Consider the following 24,687-nt stretch of genomic DNA (forward strand, 5'->3'; position numbering starts at 1 on the left):
GAGTGGGATAGAAAGGTAATTGGATAAACCAATTTCTTCAAAATAACTTTGGTAGGGACACATTGTTTTAGCCATTATTGTGAGTGGCGGGTGGAAATGCTGAACCAAAATTCTAACCACTACTATGTGAGGAGTGTAGATAAATTTTTTCTACCCGCCATTCATACTAGTGTGCAAACCATATGCTATATTGCTAAAACTAAACGTATAGATAACTAAATTAATAGCGATAGCGTTGGCGGGTTAGCTTTTTGACGCACCACCATTGGATCACAATTTCCGTTATATTTGGTAGGACGGCGCACCATTGGATTTAGCCTAACAACAACAAAAAAAACGCCCAGAAGAAGTTTACTTTATGGCTAGGGCGCAACGCTTTGAAGTTGTATTGGCTGTGCTTGAATCATATAAGAGCAAGTCCAATGGGGGGTTATATGGGCTGCTAAAAGCAAATATAGCACCCCAACCACATAAATGTCATTCCAATGAGTCTGCTAAAAGGGTCTTAAATTTGGAAAGAGTCAAAACCCAGCCAAAGTTAAGACTTTCGCTAGCAGCTGCTATAATAAGTTCCAGGATATGGACGACATAGTTTCTGCCGTCTATTGGTTATTTATGTACAGTCTGTCTCCTGTTTTAATTAAATGGACGGACGATAGAAACTATGCCATCTGTACCTGGCAGACACAAAAATTGAGAAATCTTGTTCTTCTATTCATATACAAATTCCATGAAAATTCATATCCATTCCATTCCACTCCATTCATTCCATTCCACTCACGCCACAATCAATTACCATTAATTCCACAACTTAACAATCCACACATCCATTCAATTAACCAAAATTTATTCATTAAACAAACATAATTCAATTCATTCATTAAACATAATCTATACAAACATCAATCAATACAAACATAAAAAATAATAATAATAATAAATAAAATAAACTGATTTCGACTCGAACCCTCGCCAGGTTGCCTCTTCTTTGATTTACTCCATCGCCGTGATTCTCACAATGTCATTTTTAGAATATGTGCTTCTAACTTTGCGACTCTGTCATGTGACTTTTGTTTCTCTTCTCTCTCAGCCACCAAATAATGATAGTATTCGTTGGTTGTAGTCATAACCAAATCACGCATCCCATGCATCATTAGTTGCGACTCGGCATATCACGCTCTAAGTGTAGCCTACAAAAAAATCAATAACTTTAAGAAAAATCATCGCTATAAACCAAATATAATTCAAGTTTCAAAATATAAACCAAATACTAACCTCATATAGAGTGTCAAAATAAGGGACAATGTTCGAAAGATAACTTTGATCAACATGAGGTATATGTATGGCGACATGCATTCCCTGAGATGTAACTATGCCATAGCTCTATGGATTATCCAGATCGAAAGGAGCTGGAACAAAAGACTCGTAAGGACCTTGAGATGAAGAGTAAGGCTCAGCAGGGTGTGGGATATGTAAATCACTTCTAATAGCCTTATGTCCCACAAAGTCCATGTTAGCAGCTCTGTACATGTTAGCAGGCAATATAAGACCCCTTGAGACGCGATCCTAGTAACTATCGTAGTCCCCATTCACATCTAAATATAGAGAAGCTTATGGCCACAAGTCTTCATTCATTCTAAGATAGGACCTCCACTAACTGGCTCTTCCCAATGGGCACATATTCTCCGGAGGAAGGTGTGGGATGAAAGGTATCCCAATGATTTGGTGCCAACATCTATCGCCTAGGTACCACATGATGATACCTCAAAACTCAAAGACGATTCGGTGCATTGTAAGATTATACGAACGACGTACACGATGAATCGCCTCACGTAACCAAACATCATCCATGATATCTCCCTCCACATCATCAACATTTAATTGCATATATCGAGTATGAAACCATGGTGTCCACTGTATCACAAATGCCGACCTAGTCTCGAGTTGGTTACGATCTAAGTGAATGTTGTGGCGTCCTTGACCACTTCGGCGATCTTTAAAGTCATTTATCCATGCTCTAATCCATGGGACGATATCACGATCCATGTTCGGTCTTAGAAAAAGAGCCATGGTAAGTACGCACTCATGCCACCAATACTATCATAAAAACAAATATCAAAATCAAACTTGTACGTAATTTAAAAATTATAATACTATCATAAAGTTATAATACTAAAAATTTAAAACTTACCTGTAAAATAGGGGTGAAGCCACCACATTGACCATTCACAACATTAGCTGTGACTCGGCACGTTTGATCCAACGCATAAATCAAAGCTCCAAACATAGCACCACCCCAAACACTCTATTCAACATAATCTCAGTGAACTATCGATCACCCGTAGGGAAGAAACACTGCGTGATTAAGTAAAACTAGAATGCTCACAAATATCTATCCTGATTTGTACCCATCGGGCACCAACCTTTGTCACTCTCTTTCGTCTTCTCCATGAACTCATTCACAAAAAAGGAATGTTTGATACCCCCTTTAGCCCAATGCTCCGGCCTTATAGTCTGCCAACTTTGTTGTGCATAATCAAAAGTCGCGAACTGGCCTTCTCCAAATGTAACGACCTTTCCCCTTCCTACGCTCATTCTCGTGAGCATAGTAACATTCATTGGAGTGATGCCTATCTCGCCTTGTGGAAAGTGGAAAGTGTGAGTTGTGTCCTACCACCGCTCGATCAAAGCATATATCAAACCACGGTCGGCGTTTTGATAACCACATCGAAACAATGACCCAAACGGAGATTGTAAAATTTCATTTCTTATGCTTTCAAAACTATCTCCTTTGTCAAGCATTATCTTCCACCAATTGTTCACAGATGCCTAACAACACCACAATTTCATCTCCTCCCTCCCTCCCTAAACATTTATTCAAAACACTTCATTAAAATTAAAGAAAATACAAATTATGATGTTAAAGAAATCAAATTTAACGATAAAATGCTTACCATATTTACACGATGAGAGATGTGAGTTTCTGGGTTTCTAGCCAATGCATCATGTGTTAGTGGATCGACTGGGTCCGGAAATTGAATTACTGGAGGGTTTTGCAAATTATAGACTTCATAAGACCGATAAGAGCCCAAAACTGTAGTTTTAACCCCTTAATAATCATACTGTTAGGACCAATTATGTGAATAATAAGTAAGAGTTAACACCGACATTACGCTTTTATGCATTTCGGGCTTCAAAGTCCATTATGTGCGTAAATGTACCACTTTAGCGAGATAAAGGAGCAAAGTCAATGAGAACTTCCGAAAGCCGTATCTTTGGACTCGGACCTCGAATTGGGCATACCTTATGTCAAAACGACCGCCTCGAAAGAGCTTTGCAATGGTCCAAGCCTTGACCCAATCAGAGGAGTAGAAGTGGACGAAAAGTCTGTGGAAGTCAACTGCAGCTGAAGAGGCCTTTTTGGACTGAAAGAATTGGGTTTTGGGCCTGATTCTCTGGCCCAACCCATGGCTCCAAGCCCATGCACGAATTTTGGATCTGAATGTATAAGAACAAAAGCTTAAGTCTTTGTTAATGGTAGCCAGTAGTTAAAAAATAATAGTTAGCTTAGAATAGAAAGTAGCCATTAAAATAGCTTCTAGATCTAGTTTTATTTAATTGTTTTTGATTAAGTATAGTTTCAATATCTAATTCATTTCATTAGATTAAACCTTGAATCTTGTTCTTCATTTGATTAGATCAATAAAGTAGTATTCTTTATCCATTTCGATTTTGTCAATTCCAATTCTAGATCTAATTTCAATTTATGTCCTTAGTTCAATTTAGTCATTAAATTAGATTTCATTATTGTTTAATTAAATAAATTTCAATGCTTTATATTATGTTTAGTTTTAATATAAATGGAAATGATTGAATGATTCAAGGCTAAACCTCCATTAGAGGGGGTTGTGAAGCCTTGATGAAAGCTTGATTCGATTATCGTGAAATCGCCGTATTTTCTATTCCACTCTAGAAATGATTAGTTCACCATGAGAATGGGTTTAATTGTTCACATGCTAGTTATGAATTGGTAGAAATGCCATGTATAATTAGGGATTAGGAATAACCAAATTGTTCTCGGGCTTCATTCGATTACGATTAATGGATTTAGTGGATTAAGTTGAGTTAAGGTGGAATCAATCCCCCTCTAACTCCTTATCATAGAATCAACGTAGCATTCCCTTAGTATTCCGATAACCGACTAGTTGCATCTTGTGGGTAGTTGCATCGTAGTATAATTCCCTTCGTAAAACTCTCATAGACTTAAAAACGACTAGTTAGATTAGAGAACAAGCATGCTAGAGTACTAGGAGTGGAACGAACTTGTCTACTCCACTATACCTCAATTGGTTGAGAGTAGAATAAATCTTTGATAAACATATAGCATCAAGCAATAAGTTTAGTTTACTTGCGTTGTGAATTCATAGTAATTTTTCGTAGGTAGACTATACATTTTATGTTTATCAAATGGCGCCGCTGCCATCTTAGTTGCACTTTATCATTGTTTTCATAATAGAATTAGTAATTTTAAGTCCCATTTCACCCACCCACCCTTGTTTGATTCATACCGTGGTTGCCGTTTCAGTTTTGGAAAAATTCGCGAAAACGACTGAAGGCCGCCACGCTTCAAAGAGAGAGCGACCAGCTATCTTCTTGGACTTCGCTTATACATCGAAGCCATGGCTTCAAAGAGAGCGACCGCTATCTTATCGACCTCGACTTTTGCCTTGGAAGCGCTACCAAGATAAAGATAGCCGCCTTCCCCTGAAAATTCGGATTTCCACGGGGTGATTCAAACTTCGAAGTTGTCAAGCTTTCGTGTTCTATTCTCTTATAAACACCGAACACGCGTACTCAAGACGCTATTCATAAGCGGGCAAGGACCTAATCGGTATTCCTTTCTTCCACACCTCGCATCTCCTCGTTAGAGGTTTATACTAGTATATCGAATTGTTTGGAGTGTTGCATGTGTAGTTAAGCTCGACTTAGTCTTGCATGAGATTAAGGTCCGGTCGCATAAAACACCGAACGTAAATACACAACAACATCAACAATCAAGTCTATCTAGTATACCACACACTACACCTCTAACTACTATCACACACACCATACCTGATATAATGGGGGAAGAAAGAGAGACTCCTCTCGGACTTCTACAAAGCCTCGAAATGATAGCCCCAAATCTTGCATCGTTCTAGCAAACCCAGCGGGGGATTTCAGAATCCCTCCAAATATTTTTAATTTGTTACCCGTTTTTCATGGTTTAGACCATGAAAAACCTTACCAGCACATCTGCGTAGGATTGAACAAGTCCTAACAACATTCCACCATCCTACGGTTGGTTCGAACAAATTAAATTAAGGGTATTCCCTTTCACCTTAGCCGATAAGGCGGCGCCTTGGTTAACTCCCAAGCCCTAATTCTCAGGACTCGTGGGCTAAACTTGTTCACCGCTTATGGAACATTTTTACCCACCCCTAAAGACGGATGAGATGCTTTCTAAGATTCATTTCTTTTCGACAAAATCCTCATGAAACATTTTCGAGGCTTGGAATCGCTTCACCCGATCTGCTTATAGAGTGTCCACATCATAACTTAGCGAAAGACACGTTAGTTCGTGCCTTTTCAAAGGACTTCAACATCACCATAAAGAAGTCCTTGACATAATGAATGGGGGTAGTTTCTTAAACAAAGGAGCCTCGAGGCTTATAAATTTTTAGAGGACCAAACTAAGCTTAATAATAATTGGGGTAGTGACGATTACTCCCGGCCACTAGTTCTTCTTCCACGCTATGCTACCAAGATGTTTGAGGTTAAATCGAGATCCTCGAGCTTAAAACTCTAATTGAATCCCTCACAAAAAGTAGATGCCATTTCTGTACAACAAAAAAGCCAATCCCCGCTATGAATGTAAATTCAATTCCATGTAGTTTCTCATTGAGTCCCGAGCATCCCTAATCCCAATCGTCTCTATTGCCTATGAACAAACTTGTTCCATTAATAGTGAACCTAACGCCCGCTTGAGACAAAATCCCAACTTCGGTTGGAGAAATAACCAAAACGCCACACCTCGGGGTACAATCATCAATATGTTAGGCCTACGCAAAGCTTTAACCAAGCCCCACTACGACAAGGATGTGGTCGTGGTAATTTTAATAATTATAACAACCAAGTGCAACCTCGACAAGGTCAAGCACAAGGTCAAGGTAATTATAATAATTATAATGCTAATAGAGGTATCGTTCGGTAAATAATAACTATCAAAATCCACCAATAAATAATTCACGGAAATAGTTCCAAAGAATAATTCACCGTGACCACTACACCCACACACCGGATCGTCTTGACACCTTTATACAAGTGAGCCAAAACTTTTCCAAACCATGGCTCAATCCAACCAACAAAATTTCTACAATCCGTAACTAATTTAACCCAACAAATGGCTCAAGATAAAGCCCAAACCAAAGGTGTGTTTCCGGTAACGCAATACCTAATCCTAAAACAACAAACACGGCCTTTGAGGTAACGGATAATACTAGTAATGAATTTGAAAATGTAGGTGAGATAAATGCCATCACCACTCTCCGCTCGGCAGAGTGGTTGATAACAAAGTAACTATGCCTATAGTTACCCCACCAAGAAGCCCCTACACCGCTATATTACTAGATATCTTGAAATAGAAACTCAAGAGCCTACCATCGTAGAGGTACCGGTTACAACACAACCAAAGAAACGTAGCTTACGGTCTAACATCCAGAGATACCATTGCTAAATATAGATAGAAACCACCGCTTCCACAAAAATTAGCCATGTTAACTAAGGATACAAATTATGAGGAGATTAGGGATGTTTTAAGAATCTAACTATAAACCTTCCCTTCCTCGAAGCTATTAAAAGCTACCACATCATGCTAAGTTTCTTAAGGAATTGTGGTACTACTAGCGAAGACCAATATACCAAAAGACGCTTTTAACGTAACAATTCCCAACCTTATCCAACATAATGGAATTGTTAAGTACAAGGACCCGGTCGCCCTATCGCATAAATGCACCTTAGGAGATTCCTATACGACGACCGCGTTATTAGACCTGGGGGCTAGTGTTAACTTACTCCCATTTTATTTGTATAGACAAATAGGTCTAGACAAAATGCAACCCACTAAAATGACGTTGCAATTAGCTGATCGGTCTATTAAATATCCTAAGGGTGTAGTCGAAAATGTGTTGGTAAAAGTTCGGGATTTCTACTATCCGGCTGATTTTGTAGTCCTCGATACAGAAGTCGCTAACGACTCTGTCCCGATCATTTTAGGGCGTCCTTTCTTGGCAACCGCCAACGCGCCATTAATTGCCGTGATGGTTCAATGTCCATGTCTTTTTGGCCATCTTGCCGTTGAAGTCAATGTTTTTAAAACAAGGACACAGCCACCCGATTCGTCTATGGATGGAGAGGTTAGCATGATCGAGAGCTTTGCTCGAGATTATTTCAACAACACGCTCCCCTGATAGTCATATGCCCAAAATTCTTTCCTTTGGAAAGTCGACTCAATATTTTCTTTTCCTACACTAGTCGATACACATGTTATTGACGAGGATGGGATAGATGACTTTCTCAAAGACGTAGAGGACTACCATAGTAATGTGGATATGACCAATCTAGATGAGGAATTTGATGAGTTTCTTCGAGTAGGTGACAATTCACCCTATCAAGAACTAACTTGCACAACAACCACCTCGATGCCCCTCCTTCCACCCTTTCAAAGGAACCCCGAGTTTGCACTCGATCCTGTTGTTTCTTCTGTGCTCTATAATTTTTTAAATCCTCCTAGCAAACAGATACTTCAGAAGGACAAACTATTTGACACCTTCATTTTCAGAATTGAGACAGTCCCTACACACACAATGAATGAGTTCGATGCTAAAACCAAATCCTCATTGTGTACAAGCTGTCTTTCTAAAACTTATCCATATCTACCATATTCTCCACGACCATTCACTTTTCCACACTTATTTACTAGAACACCCACTCATTCAAAAATGAAAAATAAGGTGCATGATAGGTTACACAATAGGGTTATCCAACTTCGTTTGGATTCCACTAGGCTGAGTCGTAGGAAATCTTGGTGTTTCATTGTATTTGGATATGTTTGCTGTGATATTTATTTATGGAATGATCCACAACTATTTCGGTTGTTGATATATGATCAACTGCATGTTCATACATATGTTTTAGATAAAGTCTTGAGTATCTGACTATAAACGACTCAAATTTCTGTGTTGGTGCATTTCCTTTCATTCCAATATATTGGTGAGTGCACCATTAAGGTAACCGGGCCCTCCCGATGGAGTGTGTGGCTGTAAGTACCGGATCCTAAGTCCACGGTTCACATAGTTCACGCTTCCACTCTTGCATGTTTTCTCGGATTTTTGAGTCATGTTTCTCTATGGTGTGAATTATGTCTTTATTGCTTATTGTTTTTCCTTCTAAAACTAAAATAAAAAATAAAAAATAAAATAAACATAGTAATCTAGGAAGTCTCGAATTTTAAAAGACCCATCGCTAAAAACAAATTTTCTAAAATTCTTGTAAAAATTTGTTTGGGGTGGTGTTCGTGTTTCCGCATTTCTAAATGTTTTATGTCCGACTAGAGTTGCTTAGGCGCTTTTATTGTATTACGATTCGGATTGACATGATCTATTAATTTAGAGTTCATTCGTTTTAACTTTACGCCATGCACGACTTCGCGTTTTCCACTATCTCATATGTCATCCGAAGTCGGAATAGAGTGTTTTATGGATCATTGGATAGGAAATTCTCTCCTGATCATTTCCATATCTCATTCGCAAAATATCGGACCGTAACTAAGCGGGAATTTTGATTTGAAATTCAGCGAAAAAATCGAAAAATCGAAAATTTCGATTTTGGGCTTTCAGGCCCAACTTCAGCTTCCACCAAATGGAGAAGGCCGCTCTTACATTCTCACGACCAGTTCATCGTTTCATCTTCCATTAACGCCATTACCAAGCTCCAAACCTAAAAGAAAATCAAAATAAAAAGAAAATACAAACAACCCACGCCAAAAATCAAATCAAAACCTCAAATCGACTTCAAAACACCAACCATCACTACCACCACCGATTTCTATTATCAAAACCACCGAAATTTAAAAATTTTTGGTGCTGCCGCCACCACGCCACCACCACCATTGTTCTTAAAGTCGGTCAAGCTAAACCACCACCAACACATCCTATATAAACCCCAATCGACATTTCAAAACTAGATGGCTCAACGCCAGATTATACCGAGCAGATTTTCACGCCGACCATTTCGCTACCGCTTTTCACGGTGACGAAATGGCTAGTAGAGACTGAATAGTCTCGGTACTTTCGACCGAAGACTTCTACCATGAAGACTTGGTCGACGGTTCTACAACACCCGGAGTTGGAGGGGAGTAAGATTTTTTGTGTCAGCGGTGAAGAAGAGGAGTGGAGTTGACTACGGGTCATTGGCCGAGATTCTAGGCATTCCGCCTAGAATCAACTGATGCCGTAATACAGATCCCCGGTTTGATGGGGTTGAGCCGTTGATGGGCGCATCGCCATCAATGGGAGCTACAATCCAAACTCCCATTGTGGCGCCAAAGCTTCTCGAGGACCAACCAACCGCTACCCCGATGGATTGGGTCGGAATGTCCTAGGCAAGGACAAGGTCGCTGACATCGGTCCGACCTGCCTCCATCGCCCTATGGATACTCCAGAGCGGAAGTACGATTTCTGTATCCCGGAGTTTTCTTTTGCAACATGATCAGGGAGGTTCGGACGGTCGCTGGCACCTCTTCCTGTGCTTATCACTAAGATCATGTCAAGATGAAGGCAACTCCGGTTTTAGAGGATTTACATTACCCTCGCACGGGAACCCGCGTATCTATAGGAGTGTGTCCAACAAGTCCGAAATTGCCCGAGGATAGGGAACAGCCGAGGAGGGACGAAAGCAGAGGGGTAGATGAGGATGAGTCGGAGGAGGATGAGCAGGATGGCACTGTTTTGATACGGATGCCTTCCGGAGGTGTTATCGATGCCGAGGCGCATGACTATGCTACATAGGGGCATCGTTCACTCAACACTCTCATCTGCAGACCTCCCGACTCGACAGCGACTATTCATCGCGAACTTCGAGCTCCGCACCCGGAGGGAGGATGAGAGATGGGAGCAGGTGAGGTGAGATGGAAGCCCGCCCGGGTTTAGAGTAGAGATGCTAGCACGCTTCCCACCTCGCATGGACTCTCGCCTCACGGACACACATGCTAGGCATGAGCGCCGTCGACCGAGGACGATTCACGCTTTGGACCTTCCTCGAGCCCGTGAGCCACCACTGAAGTTCAGGCTCCCTCCCACCACCATGGCGAGGTGTTTAGAGGGATGGCGGTGATAGTCCCTATTATTTATGTTTTAGTAGTTGTTGTTTTATTTACTTTTGTTGTCTTTATTGTAATGTAACTTTTATTTCAAGAAATTTGAATTTTGTAGTAATATTCGAATGAAATTATAATACAAGGGTTTATTTTCATATTGTGTGCTTATTTCATATTGACCACACCTTCCAAACTTGTTTGGGGGTGGTTTGATTATTTCAAGTCAGTATTTTTATAAAAACCCTAGTGTTAGAATTTCATCATGAGTAAGGTGAAAATATGGAAGTTTAGGCATATCTGTGATTGAGAATCATTGTAGGATGAAATCTAGATTAAATAGGTACATTCACCATAAAATCCAAATAAGAGATAATCGGGTTTGAATTAGAATCCGTGAGATGAGTTGTTTCCGCTTTCGAAGTTTGGAAATTTTAGGATTTCCTAAAACCCACCGAAATTAGTTTTGGCAACTTTCCGATCCATTCTAGCAACTTTAAGCCTATATAAACTTGATACAATCTATCCTCACAACTCACACTACACCTAAACTCCATCACTCACCCTTCACACCACAATTCCCACGCTTTAGACTTCATTTTCGCACTTCGCAGCCCTTCGGGACGCCAGCTTCTAGTTGGCCTTCAAATTCTAAAATTCTGTCGAAAAAATTTATCGAAGGCCACGCTTCTATTTTGAGCCAACCAGCTTAAGTTATTTGAAATCAGAATACAAAAGAGCCTCTCTTCTAAGTTAATTCCTTCACTTCTCCTCGACCAGAAATTTTCTTGTTCTTCGAAATGTAGTTTCCGAAGTCATTCGTAGCTATTCCAAAGCTGCATTTTGAGATGACATCTCCAATATTGATACCGAACAGTCTTTCAAGATTTGTTCCAAAGCACTACTTACGGTGCTTGGTTTCATGAGGTGATCACATATGTTGGTCGGGAACCTCTTATGGTAAGACCGGGTGAACTTTATTCTCCAAAGACTTGCATCTTATTTTTATAATAACTGCATTTTCTTTGAGAGACCGGATGGAGAACAAGTGTTCTCCATCAACATTGACAATGAACCAATGGAGATTACCGTGTTCTTGCTAGCATTTGTTCTTGGACTTGCTATGCCCGGCCGAGATACAAGACCCATGGTGCTATTGGGTCGATAATATGCATGTCTACACTTATGAAGTCTTTGCACGAGGCTTATGGGCGTGCATTTTCCAGATTGAGGACCAAGGGGACTATAACGCGTTACCCTTGGTAGCCTATCCATGAACATAGGAACTGTTATGTTTTGGATAATGCTAAACATTTTAGGGAATGGCGTTTTTCTTTCCGTGAATGACGCCACTTGCGGGATTTCCTTGCTTTAGCCAATGGACGCCCGGTTCTATGACCTTCCCGGACTTTGATGTCTAGTTTAGCACGAGCCTATACTATGAGGCATAAGTACCTTCTTATGCCTGTTCTAATTTCGTATTATGCTATGTTTCTTTCCCCGCTTTTTTGTACACGCTTCACGGATTGGATTAAGGTAGACGGTCTAACCCACCAATAGTATTATCCGATCTTTCCGTCAATGACTTGGCATGGGTGGCGGATACAACCTCACCAGTTTGCACCCTACACCCCATCGACCAAGTGGCACTTAATAGGTTAGCAACCATAGATGATAAATGGCGGAAGCCCGGCAAATTATCATAGCATGGCAGATCGCCAAGGAACCTCACTTCTTTATAAAAGTAGAGGATGACGAAGATGACGAATAACAACGGAGTGGAGGTAAGTTTTAGTTTCAAGTAGTGTCCGCTTATGTCCCAAGCAATTTAATTATGTTAACCCCATAATGGGTGGAACTCTTATAGAGTTGTGTCGGGTTTTTATTTCCTATATTAGTATGCGTTAACATTGTTTTGCGATGTTTAGAATTTCCGCACGCTTCAATGGTATTTTTCCCCTCTCTTTATTTACAATGCTTTGAGGACAAAGCATGCTTCTTGTTTGGGGGCATAGAATCACGTGTAATTAAGACACATCTGTTAGGATATAGATATATATAATATGCATTTGTTTTCGAAGTTAAAATTTCAAAAATTTAAAAATATAAATAAATAAGTTATGCTATACACTTAGGAATATTGGTATTGTTCTTTCTCCATGCTCTTAACAATCTAGAAGTCTCACATAGCAGATGCATCGGAATAATAATTGTTAGAAACTTAGGTTAATAATGTAGGTAATAATCTTTGCATCTATCTATAAATATATTACATGAGTATCTATGATTGTTTGGCGATAAGTTTCTCAAATCTAGGCTAGAGTACTTATTCTACAAATCCTGTGAGAATATAGCCTAAAAAGCCTTATATGAGCCCGAAACATTTGAGAAATGACACAAGGGAGAAGTAAAATCCGGATAGAGAAATCACACGCCCACTTGCTTGATCACTAAACCATATCCTAAGTGAGAATTTAGGCGCTCTTTGGATCGATATAGTCAAAATTCAAACCTATGAATTATTTTCCGCTAGTCACCACTCGAACCGTTCTTTAGCCTTCCATACACCACAATTCCTTTACCCCCGTTACAAAACAAAAAAAAAAAATAAAAAAAAAAGAATAAATCAACCTACCCAATTTAGAATAAGTCCGAGAATAGAATGAGTGAAGAAAGAAGAAGAGAAAAACCTGTGGTAAACAAAAATTGTTACTTGCTTCAGAAAATAAAGAAAAGAAGTTTCCATCCAAAGAAAAGAAAAATATAAAAATAAAATAAAAAAAAAAAAAAACTCCAAAAAAAAAATAAAAAAAAGGAGTCAAAAAGCCAAAGAAAAGAAAAAGAAAAATATGGCTAAGGATGGAAACAAAGTATAGAAGCAAAAGAAAATAAAGGTTTTCTCTAAGTTACATAATCTGAAGACTCTATTATCTCGGACTTGTCCTTTTGAATATCCATTTCCTTCCTTCTTAAACCATCTCCTAATCCCGTAACACCTAATAAAGACCTCTAGCTCAATTAGGAATAGGTTAGTGTGATAGTAAGTGGCAGATGTGTTTGATTGACCCCAACTTCCTTGTTGTCATTGAGATTGTAAGGTAAAGTGTGCCCAATACATTAATCGGAGTAACGAAACTTGAGTGAAAAATCGAGTGTTGTTTCTTGACTATTATTGTGAGAACCTTTACTTAAGGACGCTTATTCCGAAGTTCTCGAAACAAACCTCGCTAAACATTTGATAGTACTACTCATCAGTATATATGTTTATTGTAGATGATTGATTATTATGCATATATTAACTTAGGGTTTTGACCGGTTATTCTTATATAATTGCTAGAGAGATGTATAGATAGTTGAGCATGAATAAGGAAACAATAGTTTTATTTTCTTAGTCGTTGTAGTATAGATGAAGTTTGTGAGTACCTTCATCGAAAAACTCTCACGAGGCTATAACTTCGTCCACTAGGGAATTCCTAGTGGTTTAAGGCCTTGTTGCATATGGTCAATGCAATCGCACTCAATAAACGAGATTAGGTAGAACTCCATTTTTGGTCACTTATTCTAATTTCTCATCTTTGCTTGAGGACAAAAAATGTCAAGTTTGGGGGTGGTTTGATAAGAGCCCAAAACTGTAGTTTTAACCCCTTAATAATCATACTGTTAGACCAATTATGTGAATAATAAGTAAGAGTTAACACCGACACGCGTTTTTATGCATTTCAGGGCTTCAAAGTCCATTATGTGCGAAATGTACCACTTTAGCGAGATAAAGGAGCAAAAGTCACAGAACTTCCGAAAGCCGATCTTTGGACTCAGACCTCGGAATTGGGCATACCTTATGTCAAAACGACCGGCTCGGAAAGAGCTTTGCAATGGTCCAAGCCTTGACCCAATCAGAGGAGTAGAAGTGGACGAAAAGTCTGTGGAAGTCAACTGCAGCTGAAGAGGCCTTTTGGATTTGAAGAATTGGTTTTGGGCTCGATTCTCTGGCCCAACCCATGGCTCCAAGCCCATGCACGAATTTTGGATCTGAATGTATAAGAACAAAAGCTTAAGTCTTTGTTAATGGTAGCCAGTAGTTAAAAAATAATAGTTAGCTTAGAATAGAAAGTAGCCATTAAAATAGCTTCTAGATCTAGTTTTATTTAATTGTTTTTTGATTAAGTATAGTTTCAATATCTAATTCATTTCATTAGATTAAACCTTGAATCTTGTTCTTCATTTGATTAGATCAATAAAGTAGTATTCTTTATCCATTTCGATTTTGTCAATTCCAATTCTAGATCTAATTTCAATTTATGTCCTTAGTTCAATTTAGTCATTAAATTAGATTTCATTATTGTTTAATTAAATAAATTTCAATGCTTTATATTATGTTTAGTTTTAATATAAATGGAAATGATTGCGAATGATTCAAGGCTAAACCTCCATTAGAGGGGTTGTGAAGCCTTGATGAAAGCTTGATTCGATTATCGTAGAAGTCGCCGTATTTTTCTATTCCACTCTAGAAATGATTAGTTCACCATGAGAATGGGTTTAATTGTTCACATGCTAGTTATGAATTGGTAGAAATGCCATGTATAATTAGGGATTAGGAATAACCAATTGTTCTCAAGCCAAATTCAATTCGGATTTACGATTAATCGTTAGTGGATTAAGTTGAGTTAAGGTGGAATCAATCCCCTAACTCCTTATCATAGAATCAACGTAGCATTCCCTTAGTATTCGATAACCCACTAGTTGCATCTTGTGGGTAGTTGCATCGTAGTATAATTCCCTTCAGTAAAACTCTCAGACTTAAAAACGACTAGTTAGATTAGAGAACAAGCATGCTAGAGTACTAGGAGTGGAAACTAACTTGTCTACTCCACTATACCTCAATTGGTTGAGAGTAGAATAAATCTTTGATAAACATATAGCATCAAGCAATAAGTTTAGTTTACTTGCGTTGTGAATTCATAGTAATTTTTCGTAGGTAGACTATACATTTTACGTTTATCACACCCAAAACTGTATTATAAAACCCCATAGAGATGTAACATTTTGGTTAATTTTGTGTTTAATAATTATGAAATAATCGCATTCTCGTGCTTTTGCAGGTTAGAGCAACTAACATAAAAATGATGATAAAGCCAGTATTTAAGCACGGAATAGGGAGTATACATAAGCTTTCCGATCAAGCCCATGTGAAACCCAACAAATCCGGACTAAAGCCCAAAGACTCAAACAGTACATAATTAAGTCAGAACAGGATTACATGCACAGAAGCATCAAACTTCCGGAGCTCATATCTCTTGAACCTAGACTCCGATTTCGGCAAGTAAGCTGTCCAGATGATCAGCACGACTAGCTCTATCTTAGGCTAGAAATTGTAGAAATTGACGTCCGGGCCCACTAATGGACATAGCAAATGGACCTACCTTCCGGACCCACAAGAAGATATGAGTCATCAATCATGGAGCATGTCAAGACAAAAGTGCCAAATTATTGGCACAAATGGACACCTTGCATGTGGTTAAATGATGTTTATTCAAAATAGTGAAATTTTGGCATGATTTGGTTTTTTAGATAGGTTTGTAATAAATGAGGGGAGGTGATTTCACGTGGGAGGAGAGAAGAGAAAGGTTAAGTGGGTTAATTTTGGAAAAAAGTCCTTAGTCACATTTAGGAGCATTAACTCCACTTGACTCCTTTTTCCTTCCTTGTCTAGTAGTTTTAGTTTTTAGTTTTTGGTTTTATGTAAAAACTTGTAATAGTTTTAATGGTAGCAACTCTTGTTTCTCTAAATAAAATCTCAATTTCTTAAGGCAAATTTGTTCTTCTATTATTATTCTTCCTTTTCCTCTCTCTCATTAGTATACATAACACATGATCATTGTAATCTTATGATCATGAGCTAAATCCTCCATTTGTGGAGGGTTAATGGTGCTCATATGAGGAACCACTTTTGTATGGATTTTCTAGTAAGTTGTTTAGGAAAAACAAACTAGACTTTACATCCTACCCCAAAATGGTAGTTGGTGTAGAGTCTAGTTAGGAATCAAGGTGATGACTTAGAGATAAGTCATTGCTTTTGTTCCACATACTAACAATATGATGTCAGAGATGAATTATATTGTTAGGGATAAAAAATATGACCTTTGTTAGGATTTGTCTATGAATTCTAGGAAGATTAAGAGACAATAAACTAGAGTCAAACAATAGATGTTTGTTTTCACATGAGGAGAATTAACTCTCCACACCTTTCTATAAATCGATTTTTACTTTGTTTTAGTGTGCATGATTACGTAACATTAAGAATCTAAAAAACAGCTAAGTAATTTTAGTATAACTAATCATAAAATAAAAACTTACTCACTAGTCCTAAGGAGCATAATAACAAGCTTGTAAGTTGTCATAGACTTTAGGTTGGTTCGAATTCCTACTCGATCTAAATGCACGAAGATACGTGAGTAAGGGCTTGAGTCTACACTGAACGGAAAGAGAATCCAAATCTTTATACCGCAAAGTATGGATATCACAGAACTACGTTCTTGAGACTTGATCCCATTGATAATTTGGGTACGTAGGCAATCACAATGTATAGTCTCATCATTCTCCCGATCACCATCACTTTTCTAACTACTTTTCTACGTTCTTCGTCTTTTTCGTCACCACTTAGTATTTTGACCATATTTGGTCGAAACATAATTGGCATCGTCTGTGGTTCTTATTCAAAACCGATGATCATGTTCTACAAAAGTTATGACGAATACTCGACAAGCCTAAGTTCTTGATGCACTTACTGACGATCATCGTGAATGTGAGGTTCAAGGTCAACCTGGTGGTATCAGACTACTCCCTCCTATTCATTTTCAACACCCGATTGCATGCGACCCGGCTACCGTTCCACTGATATGCCAAATTATTCAGCACAAAGTTATTGCCTCTGTCGATTCCTCATCATCTATTGCGGATAATGTCAGTCATATGTCTCAAGAAACATTTCTTCAAAAGTGTACGAGTGTACGACAAACATAACAATTACTACAAACGTCGTCTGAAACAAACCATTCCTCTCAAAAATGATGTTGTATCTGTCACACCACAATGTAACACACACCAATGACATCGTATCATGTGGGATCATTTACGTGGTGAAGATAAGATTCGTATTGTTCGCAACGTACGTCATCCACGAGTTTTTGAAAATGGTGTTGTATCTGTCACATCACAACGTAACACACGCCAACAACATAGTTACATGTGGGATCATTTAAGTAGTGATGATTAGATTCTCGTTGTTCGCAATGGTTATCCACGAGTTCAAGATAATAAATACAGACTTTGCAATGGTTACTTTTCACAAATCTCAGCAAAGCGTATCTAATTCATATTTGTCCATTGTCGTTTGATAGTGATGATGGTTGTCTCATATTATTTGTTAGTACGACTCTTATATCAGCTGAATGGATACATTCTTGCTTTGAGAAAATGGCATTGGCCTTGTTTCATGCTGTCAGACGTCTTAATCTTATTTCAAAGAAGGAATAGTCAAAGTTTATACTTATCGAATATCCGCTGCACAAGTTTTTTTCGCAATGTCTATGGATCGAGTCACAGAATAGAAAAGTTACCTTAGCGCTTACAACATTGTCTCTGATACTAATACAGTTAAAAAGAGACAAACTTTGGTTTCGCTAATGGCTGATTTTCTTATCGATGATATTCCTATGTCGAACGCATTACTCGATGAGGAACATGTTGATCCCTAATTGTCATTACCTCCTTGGAGCAATGACTTGAAATATTTATCGGATATATCAGATGATTGTTAGATTTACACCGATAGTTTGCATAATAAGTCTGGCTCTGGTCTTGGTTTTGTCATTTTGAAGCTGAATGAAGACATAATTGGGAGGTCTCTACGTTTAGGTTTTGATGCTTCACATAATATGGCCAAGTACGAAATTGTCATTGGAGGTATACGCACAACTCTTCAGTTGGGGCGACTAAGTTACGATTAATTATTCTAAGTTAGTCGCTAGCCACTTTAAATGATAATATGCGACTCGCGATGATAGAATGGACGACTATTTGGACTTAGTTCAACGAATTACATGAAATTTTACATCTATCAATATTGTATAGTATCCGCATTATGATGTAAGACATCCTGATTCTATCGCATACTTATCCATGGAAAATCAAGTCGTCGATGTCACGACAACACTAGATTAACCATTTATGCTATCAGATGATTCCAACGAGCTTGACACTGATAATGTCTCAGTATCTACCGACGACAATCATGCAGCTGACGATGCTCCAAAATTCCTGATGACCAAAAACTCTATCGCAGCAACATAAGTCTCAATCCTATCCTTCGTTGTTTGGGCAGAATGAACGATTTACTAGGCCTCGAAAAAATTCATTCAGGACTATGTGAACACCACTCTCAAGGGCGAAGTCTCGCTCACATAACAATGACCTAATGATATTGGTAGCCATACATGCCAAAGGATGTTAAGCGTTTGTCTAACAAGTGTATGCATTGTCAAAAACATGATATGTGATATGGGTCAAACTTCCCGCGATGAAGTGTCATCCAATCCATAAACTTTGGTCATTTGCAAAATAGGGCCTTAACATTGTTAGTTTATTTTCGACAGCCCCGACAGTGTTCGTTTCTTGCTCGTCGTAACAAATTCTTTTACTAAGTGAGTGAACAAAATAGACAAGTTGAACGAAAAACCGGACAAAAATTTGGTAGTCTGTTTCCAGTTCAATAGTTTCTTTTCCATTATTATCTTTGCACTTTTCAAGATTTGGTGATCAATAAAGTCTTTCTTTCACTTCAGTTACAATGGTATAATTTTGTTTCCATCCCAACATTATTATCGCTACGACAAAATCTGACGAAGTTACCACGTTTAGCTTCGCCAGTCTAAGTTTGAATGCTTTTATGCTTGCTTAGTTCATTACTATCGCTACGACTAAATTTGACGAAGTTACCACGTTTCGCTTCATCAGTCTAAGTTTGAACGCTTTTACGCTCGCTTAGTTCATTACTACCACTACGACTAAATTTGACAAAGTTACCACGTTTAGTTTCGTCAGTCTAAGTTTGAACGCTTTTACGTTCGCTTAGTTCATTACTATCACTACGACTAAATCTGATGAAGTTACCACGTTTAGCTTCGTCAGTCTAAGTTTGAAAGCTTTTACGCTTGCTTAGTTCATTACTATCGCTACGACAAAATTTGATGAAGTTACCATGTTTAGTTTCGTCAGTCTAAGTTTGAACGTTTTTATGCTCGCTTAGTTCGTTACTATCGCTACGACAAAATCTGACAAAGTTACCACGTTTAGCTTCGTCAGACTAGGTTTGAACGCTTTTACACTTGCTTAGTACGTTACAATCATTACGACAAAATCTGACGAAGTTACCACGTTTAGCTTCATCAGTCTAAGTTTGAACGTTTTTATGCTCGCTTTGTCTAATTTTGCCAAGTTAAGTTAGCATTGGGGGCGTTTTTCTCTACATGGAGGCGTTTCGTTCTATTTCATTTCAACTACATAAATCAACAAAATTGTCAGTTTTCCGTAGGTATGTTATCTGACACAACAACAATATTCAATAGCAAACCCATACTTTATTTTTATTTTTCATCAAAAGAAGTTTTAGCTCTATGGTATTACATTCACACAATTACCTAATAAATTGTCTCTGTCAATTGTCTTACGGTCGCTCAATTAAATCTTCGTTTTCTTCTTCGAAATCTCCATTTGCTTCGCTTAACACTTTCGGTTAACTATCTTCCGCAATCATTATTTTTTCTAAGGCATTGCGCCGCTCTTTTTCAACGAAAATTCTGTCAGCTTTTTTAATTCTTCTACGACATTAATTAACACCTTTCTGTGCGAAACTTTTCTCCGTCGACTCTTTGTGAATATAATTTGCTCGTAATACCGCAGTTTCTCCATGCGGCGAAAATTCGCATTACGTCAACTTTCTTAGCATAAACTTTCTTCAGCTTCTTTATTTTTTCTAAGGCATTATGCTGATCTTTCTAAGTGAAATTTTTCGAGCAAAATTTTCCGTCTACTTCATTATTTTTTCTAAGACATTCAACCGATCTTTCTGAGTGAACTTTCCGAGTGAAACTTTCCGTCAGCTTCATTATTTTTTCTAAGGCATTGGCCGATATTTCTGAGAGACTTTTCGTCGATTTTTCTGAGTGAAAATTTTCTCCAACTTCTTTATTTTTTCTACAACATTGTAGCACGATCACCCTGAGCAAAACCTTTCTTCAACTTCTTTATTTTTTTCTAAGGCATTGAGATCTTTTTGCTCGAAATTTTTCGTCAATATCTTTTGCTCGTAATTCTTCTGTTTCAACATGTGACAAAAATACAAATATTTTCATTAGTCCTTCAGACTTAACCAAAATTTTAAGATAACTGATAAAAAATACTAACATACTTGTTTAATGCTGTCGACAATCATTGACACCGCTTAAAGTATTTTTCCAGCTCATCCACGCTGAACGACACTTTTTCTTTAGCCATTGCTTTTCGAATAGTCGCACCGACATTCTCTATCATTATTTCCTTTACAATCCGGTTCTTTTTTTTTTTTTTTTTTCGCGCGCAAGCCCTTTTTTTCTAAGGCATTGTGCCGATCTTTATACGAGAAATTTTCCGAGCAAAAATTTTCGTCAGCTTCATTATTTTTTCTAAGGCATTGTGCCGATCTTTCTATGAGAAATTTTCTAAGCAAAATTTTTTGTTAGCGTCATAATTTTTTCTAAGGCATTGTGCCGATTTTTCTAGGAGAAATTTTCCAAGCGAAATTTTTTGACAGCTTCATTATTTTTTCGAAGGCATTAGGCCGATCTTTCTACGAGAAATTTTTCGAGCAAATTTTTTTGACAGCTTCATTATTTTTTCTAAGGCATTCTGCCGATCTTTCTACGATAAATTTTCCGAGCGAAGATTTTTGACAGCTTCATTATTTTTTCGAAGGCATTAGGCCAATCTTTCTACGAGAAATTTTTCGAATGAATTTTTTTTTGACAGCTTCATTATTTTTCTAAGGCATTATGTTGATCTTCTAAGCGAAATTTTCAGAGCGGAAATTTTCGACAACTTCATTATTTTTTCTAAAGCATTGTCCTGATCTTTTGGAGTGAAACTTTCCGAGCAAAACTTTCCGTCAGCTTCATTCTTTTTTCTAAGGCATTGAGATCTTTATGTTCGAAACTTTTCTTCGCAGACTTTTCATCTAAATCTTTTGCTCGTAATTCCGCCGTTTCCACCTACGACAAAAAAATACAAAACTTTATATATATATATATATATATATATATATATATATATATATATATATATATATATATTTTTTTTTTTTTTGGGCAAAATGTGAATATATTAATATTAATATAAGGTTACATGATGAGTCAACATTAACCAGTTACAGAAAAGGATCCCACCATATTGCAAAAAGAGTGAACATACTCTAGCTAAATCTAAAGTACACCTGATCAGGGCTCTTGATTTTGGGCACAAAAGATGGACGTGATGCACTCCATTCCGATGCATCAAAATCCAAAGTCGCCCCATGCTTTGCTGCCGAGTCAGCACTAAAGTTAGCTTCTCTCCAACTGTGTTTATCCTCAGGATATCAAGTTATGAGTGGCTCTTTCCCATCTAGTCTTCAGTTTCCATGGAATGTGATCATTTCCAAAAGATTGGGCAACCGATTGGGAGTCAGTTTCTATCCATATTACCCTCCAGCCATGCGCAATGGCTATCTCTGCTGCTAATACAATCGCAATGCTTTCTGCTTCATAATTGGTGACCACCCCGAGGCCTTGTGCCCGAATGCCCGATAAGTTGGATTGGTAATCTCTGAATGTTAAACCAAATAGCATCCTCTTCCCCGTTTCCGGTGAACATCCATCACAATTGATTTTAATTTCTCCTTGTTCCGGCGGGTACCAGCTGACTTGTTGAACTGCACTGAACGGCTTTGGCTTGCATTCGATGTCTAATGAGTGTAGAATAGCAAGTTCGGCAGCAGTGTTGTACATGTAGCTCATAGACAGACGCCCAGTGACTTGAATGCCCTTCCTAACCTGGTTCTTTATGTGTCCTGAGCTGAATCTGGCGTCATTGTATCTTTGGCAATTTCTCATCTTCCAAATGGCTACTAGCATGCTTAGAACTGCGGCAGTCCACAACTCTCTGATCAATGGACTTGCAAGTCTTTTTGCTTTAAAAAGACCCTTTAAGTCTATCTCTCCTGCTGCTATTATCGGATTCAAATGGAATAACTGAAGAATCCATTCCCATAGTGCTTGAGTGATGGGGCAGCTCCATAACAAATGGTCGTAACTCTCCTCCTCTTCTTTGCATCCCTCACACTTTGAGACCAGCGGAATGCATTTACTCTTCACCTTATCATCAGTCGGGATGATTCTTTGCAGTATTTTCCAAGCTATTCCAGCTGTCTTGGGATGCACATAACTGTTCCAAATGATAGTACCCCACCAAACAGCTGCCCCTTTCTCTCTAATAGTGTCGAAGGCTGAGGTCACCGAGAATATGCCTTCCTTATCCGGTTTCCAAATTCTACTATCCTCCATCCCAGTACTTGGTGGCAGCAGCGAGTTGAGATCCATCCCTAGCAGTGCGAACACATTGATCAAACTATCTGGAAAGCTCCATTGATTGTTCACTATCAAATCTCGAACTTTTGAGGAATGATTGCTCCAGTTGAATTGTGGATGCAGGGCTATTGCCGAGTTTGGACCAGCCCAATCATCTCTCCAGACGTCTAGAGAGCTACCCGATCCAATAGACCAGCCCATATGCCCTTTCATTTCTTCCAACGCCCATTTCAGCCCTTTCCAAATGGAGGAGCATTTGTGGCTAGCCGACCACCTTCCGTGCCGGGTTGTATTTACGCACCATATCTGCGACCAATTGGTTGTCCGTCGTGATCATATGCCATGCCGGTTCATGAGCAATGCAAGGTTCAACTCCTTCGGGGTCTTAAGCCTAGTCCCCTTCCGCCTTTGGCTTACACACTTTAAGCCCATTTTAGCGTGATAGTCTTTCTTACTGCTGGGTTTCCAGACCAGATGAAGTTTCTTATGGCTTTTTCCCCTTCCTTTATGCTTTGTCTCGGCCATTTGTAGATCCCCATGTTGTACACTGGTATGCTGTTCAGTATAGATTGTGCAAGGACTACTCTCCCCTGAAATGAAAGTAACTTTCCTGCCCATCCACTTGCTCTCTTTTTGATCTTGTCAACTAGAATTTGCATGCTAGATTGTGTGACACGACCTTTGAATAACGGTACCTCCAGGTATACTTCAGGCAAGGAGCCTTCCTTCATGTCAAAAATTGCTTCCACCTTTCTTCTTTTGGTGCCTGTCATGCTTCCGAGGAACAACTTACTTTTTTCTTTGTTTATGAGCTGTCCAGCCGCTAGTTGGTAGTCATTTAGGCAATTTCTCAAGAATCTGAGTCCTTTTAGACTTCCATTTGCAAATAGGATGATGTCGTCCGCAAACAGAAGATGTGATGGAGAAAATGTATTCCCTACAAAAGCCATAAGGATGGTTTTGCCTGAAGATTGCGATCTCACTCTGCGCTTCGCTCGAGCATCCTCCTCTCGCAATAGCAAATAGAATCGGGGATAGTGGGTCTCCTTGCGAAGGCCTCGCGCGATGCCAAAATATTCCACATGGTCCACCGTTTATCAAAATAGAGATCTTTGCGCTGCTGAGAATGGCCTTGATCATTTCGCGGAACTTCGGCCAGAATCCAAAACTCTCTAGCACCATAAGCAGGAAATCCCAGCTTAGAGAATCAAATGCTTGGGATATGTCCAATTTGATGACTGCGTTCCCACCCCTTCTTTTTATATGCATATCATTAATGAGTTCTGAGGCCATCGCAATTGCCGTACTTCTTGTTCTCCCCTTCAAAAAACCATGTTGCTCACAACAGATGATGTTCGTGACAAAAGAGGTTAGTCGGTTAGCCAAAATTTTAGTAACAATCTTAAAAAGGAAGTTACATAAACAGAGAGGCCTATACTGACCAATCTCCCGGGCATTTGGGCACTTCGGAATCAGCACCAGAAAATTTGCGTTCATTCCTTCCGGGATGATGTGGTCAGTGAAGAAAGACATAATGGCTCGACAAACGTCAGTGCTCACTATGCTCCAACAATTCTGGAAGAACATGCCTTGAAAGCCATCCGGCCCTGGGGAGCTTTGTGGATC

General features: G+C 38.7%; 1 protein-coding gene across 1 annotated transcript; it reads right to left on the reverse strand.

Annotated features, from left to right (window-relative positions):
- Positions 1–22,065: 22,065 nt before the first annotated feature.
- Positions 22,066–23,274, reverse strand: LOC147487297 (uncharacterized). Its single transcript, XM_086574004.1, has one exon. The coding sequence runs from the start codon at positions 23,272–23,274 to the stop codon at positions 22,066–22,068; it is 1,209 nt and encodes a 402-aa protein (XP_086430130.1).
- Positions 23,275–24,687: the final 1,413 nt, after the last annotated feature.

Source organism: Coptis chinensis, chromosome 7, assembly GCF_015680905.1.
Source record: "Coptis chinensis isolate HL-2020 chromosome 7, ASM1568090v1, whole genome shotgun sequence".
Classification (NCBI taxonomy): Eukaryota; Viridiplantae; Streptophyta; class Magnoliopsida; order Ranunculales; family Ranunculaceae; genus Coptis; species Coptis chinensis.

Coding starts and splice junctions, on each gene's coding strand:
- LOC147487297 (XM_086574004.1), bottom strand. CDS start 23,274: ATGAAAGGGCATATGGGCTGGTCTATTGGATCGGGTAGCTCTCTAGAC.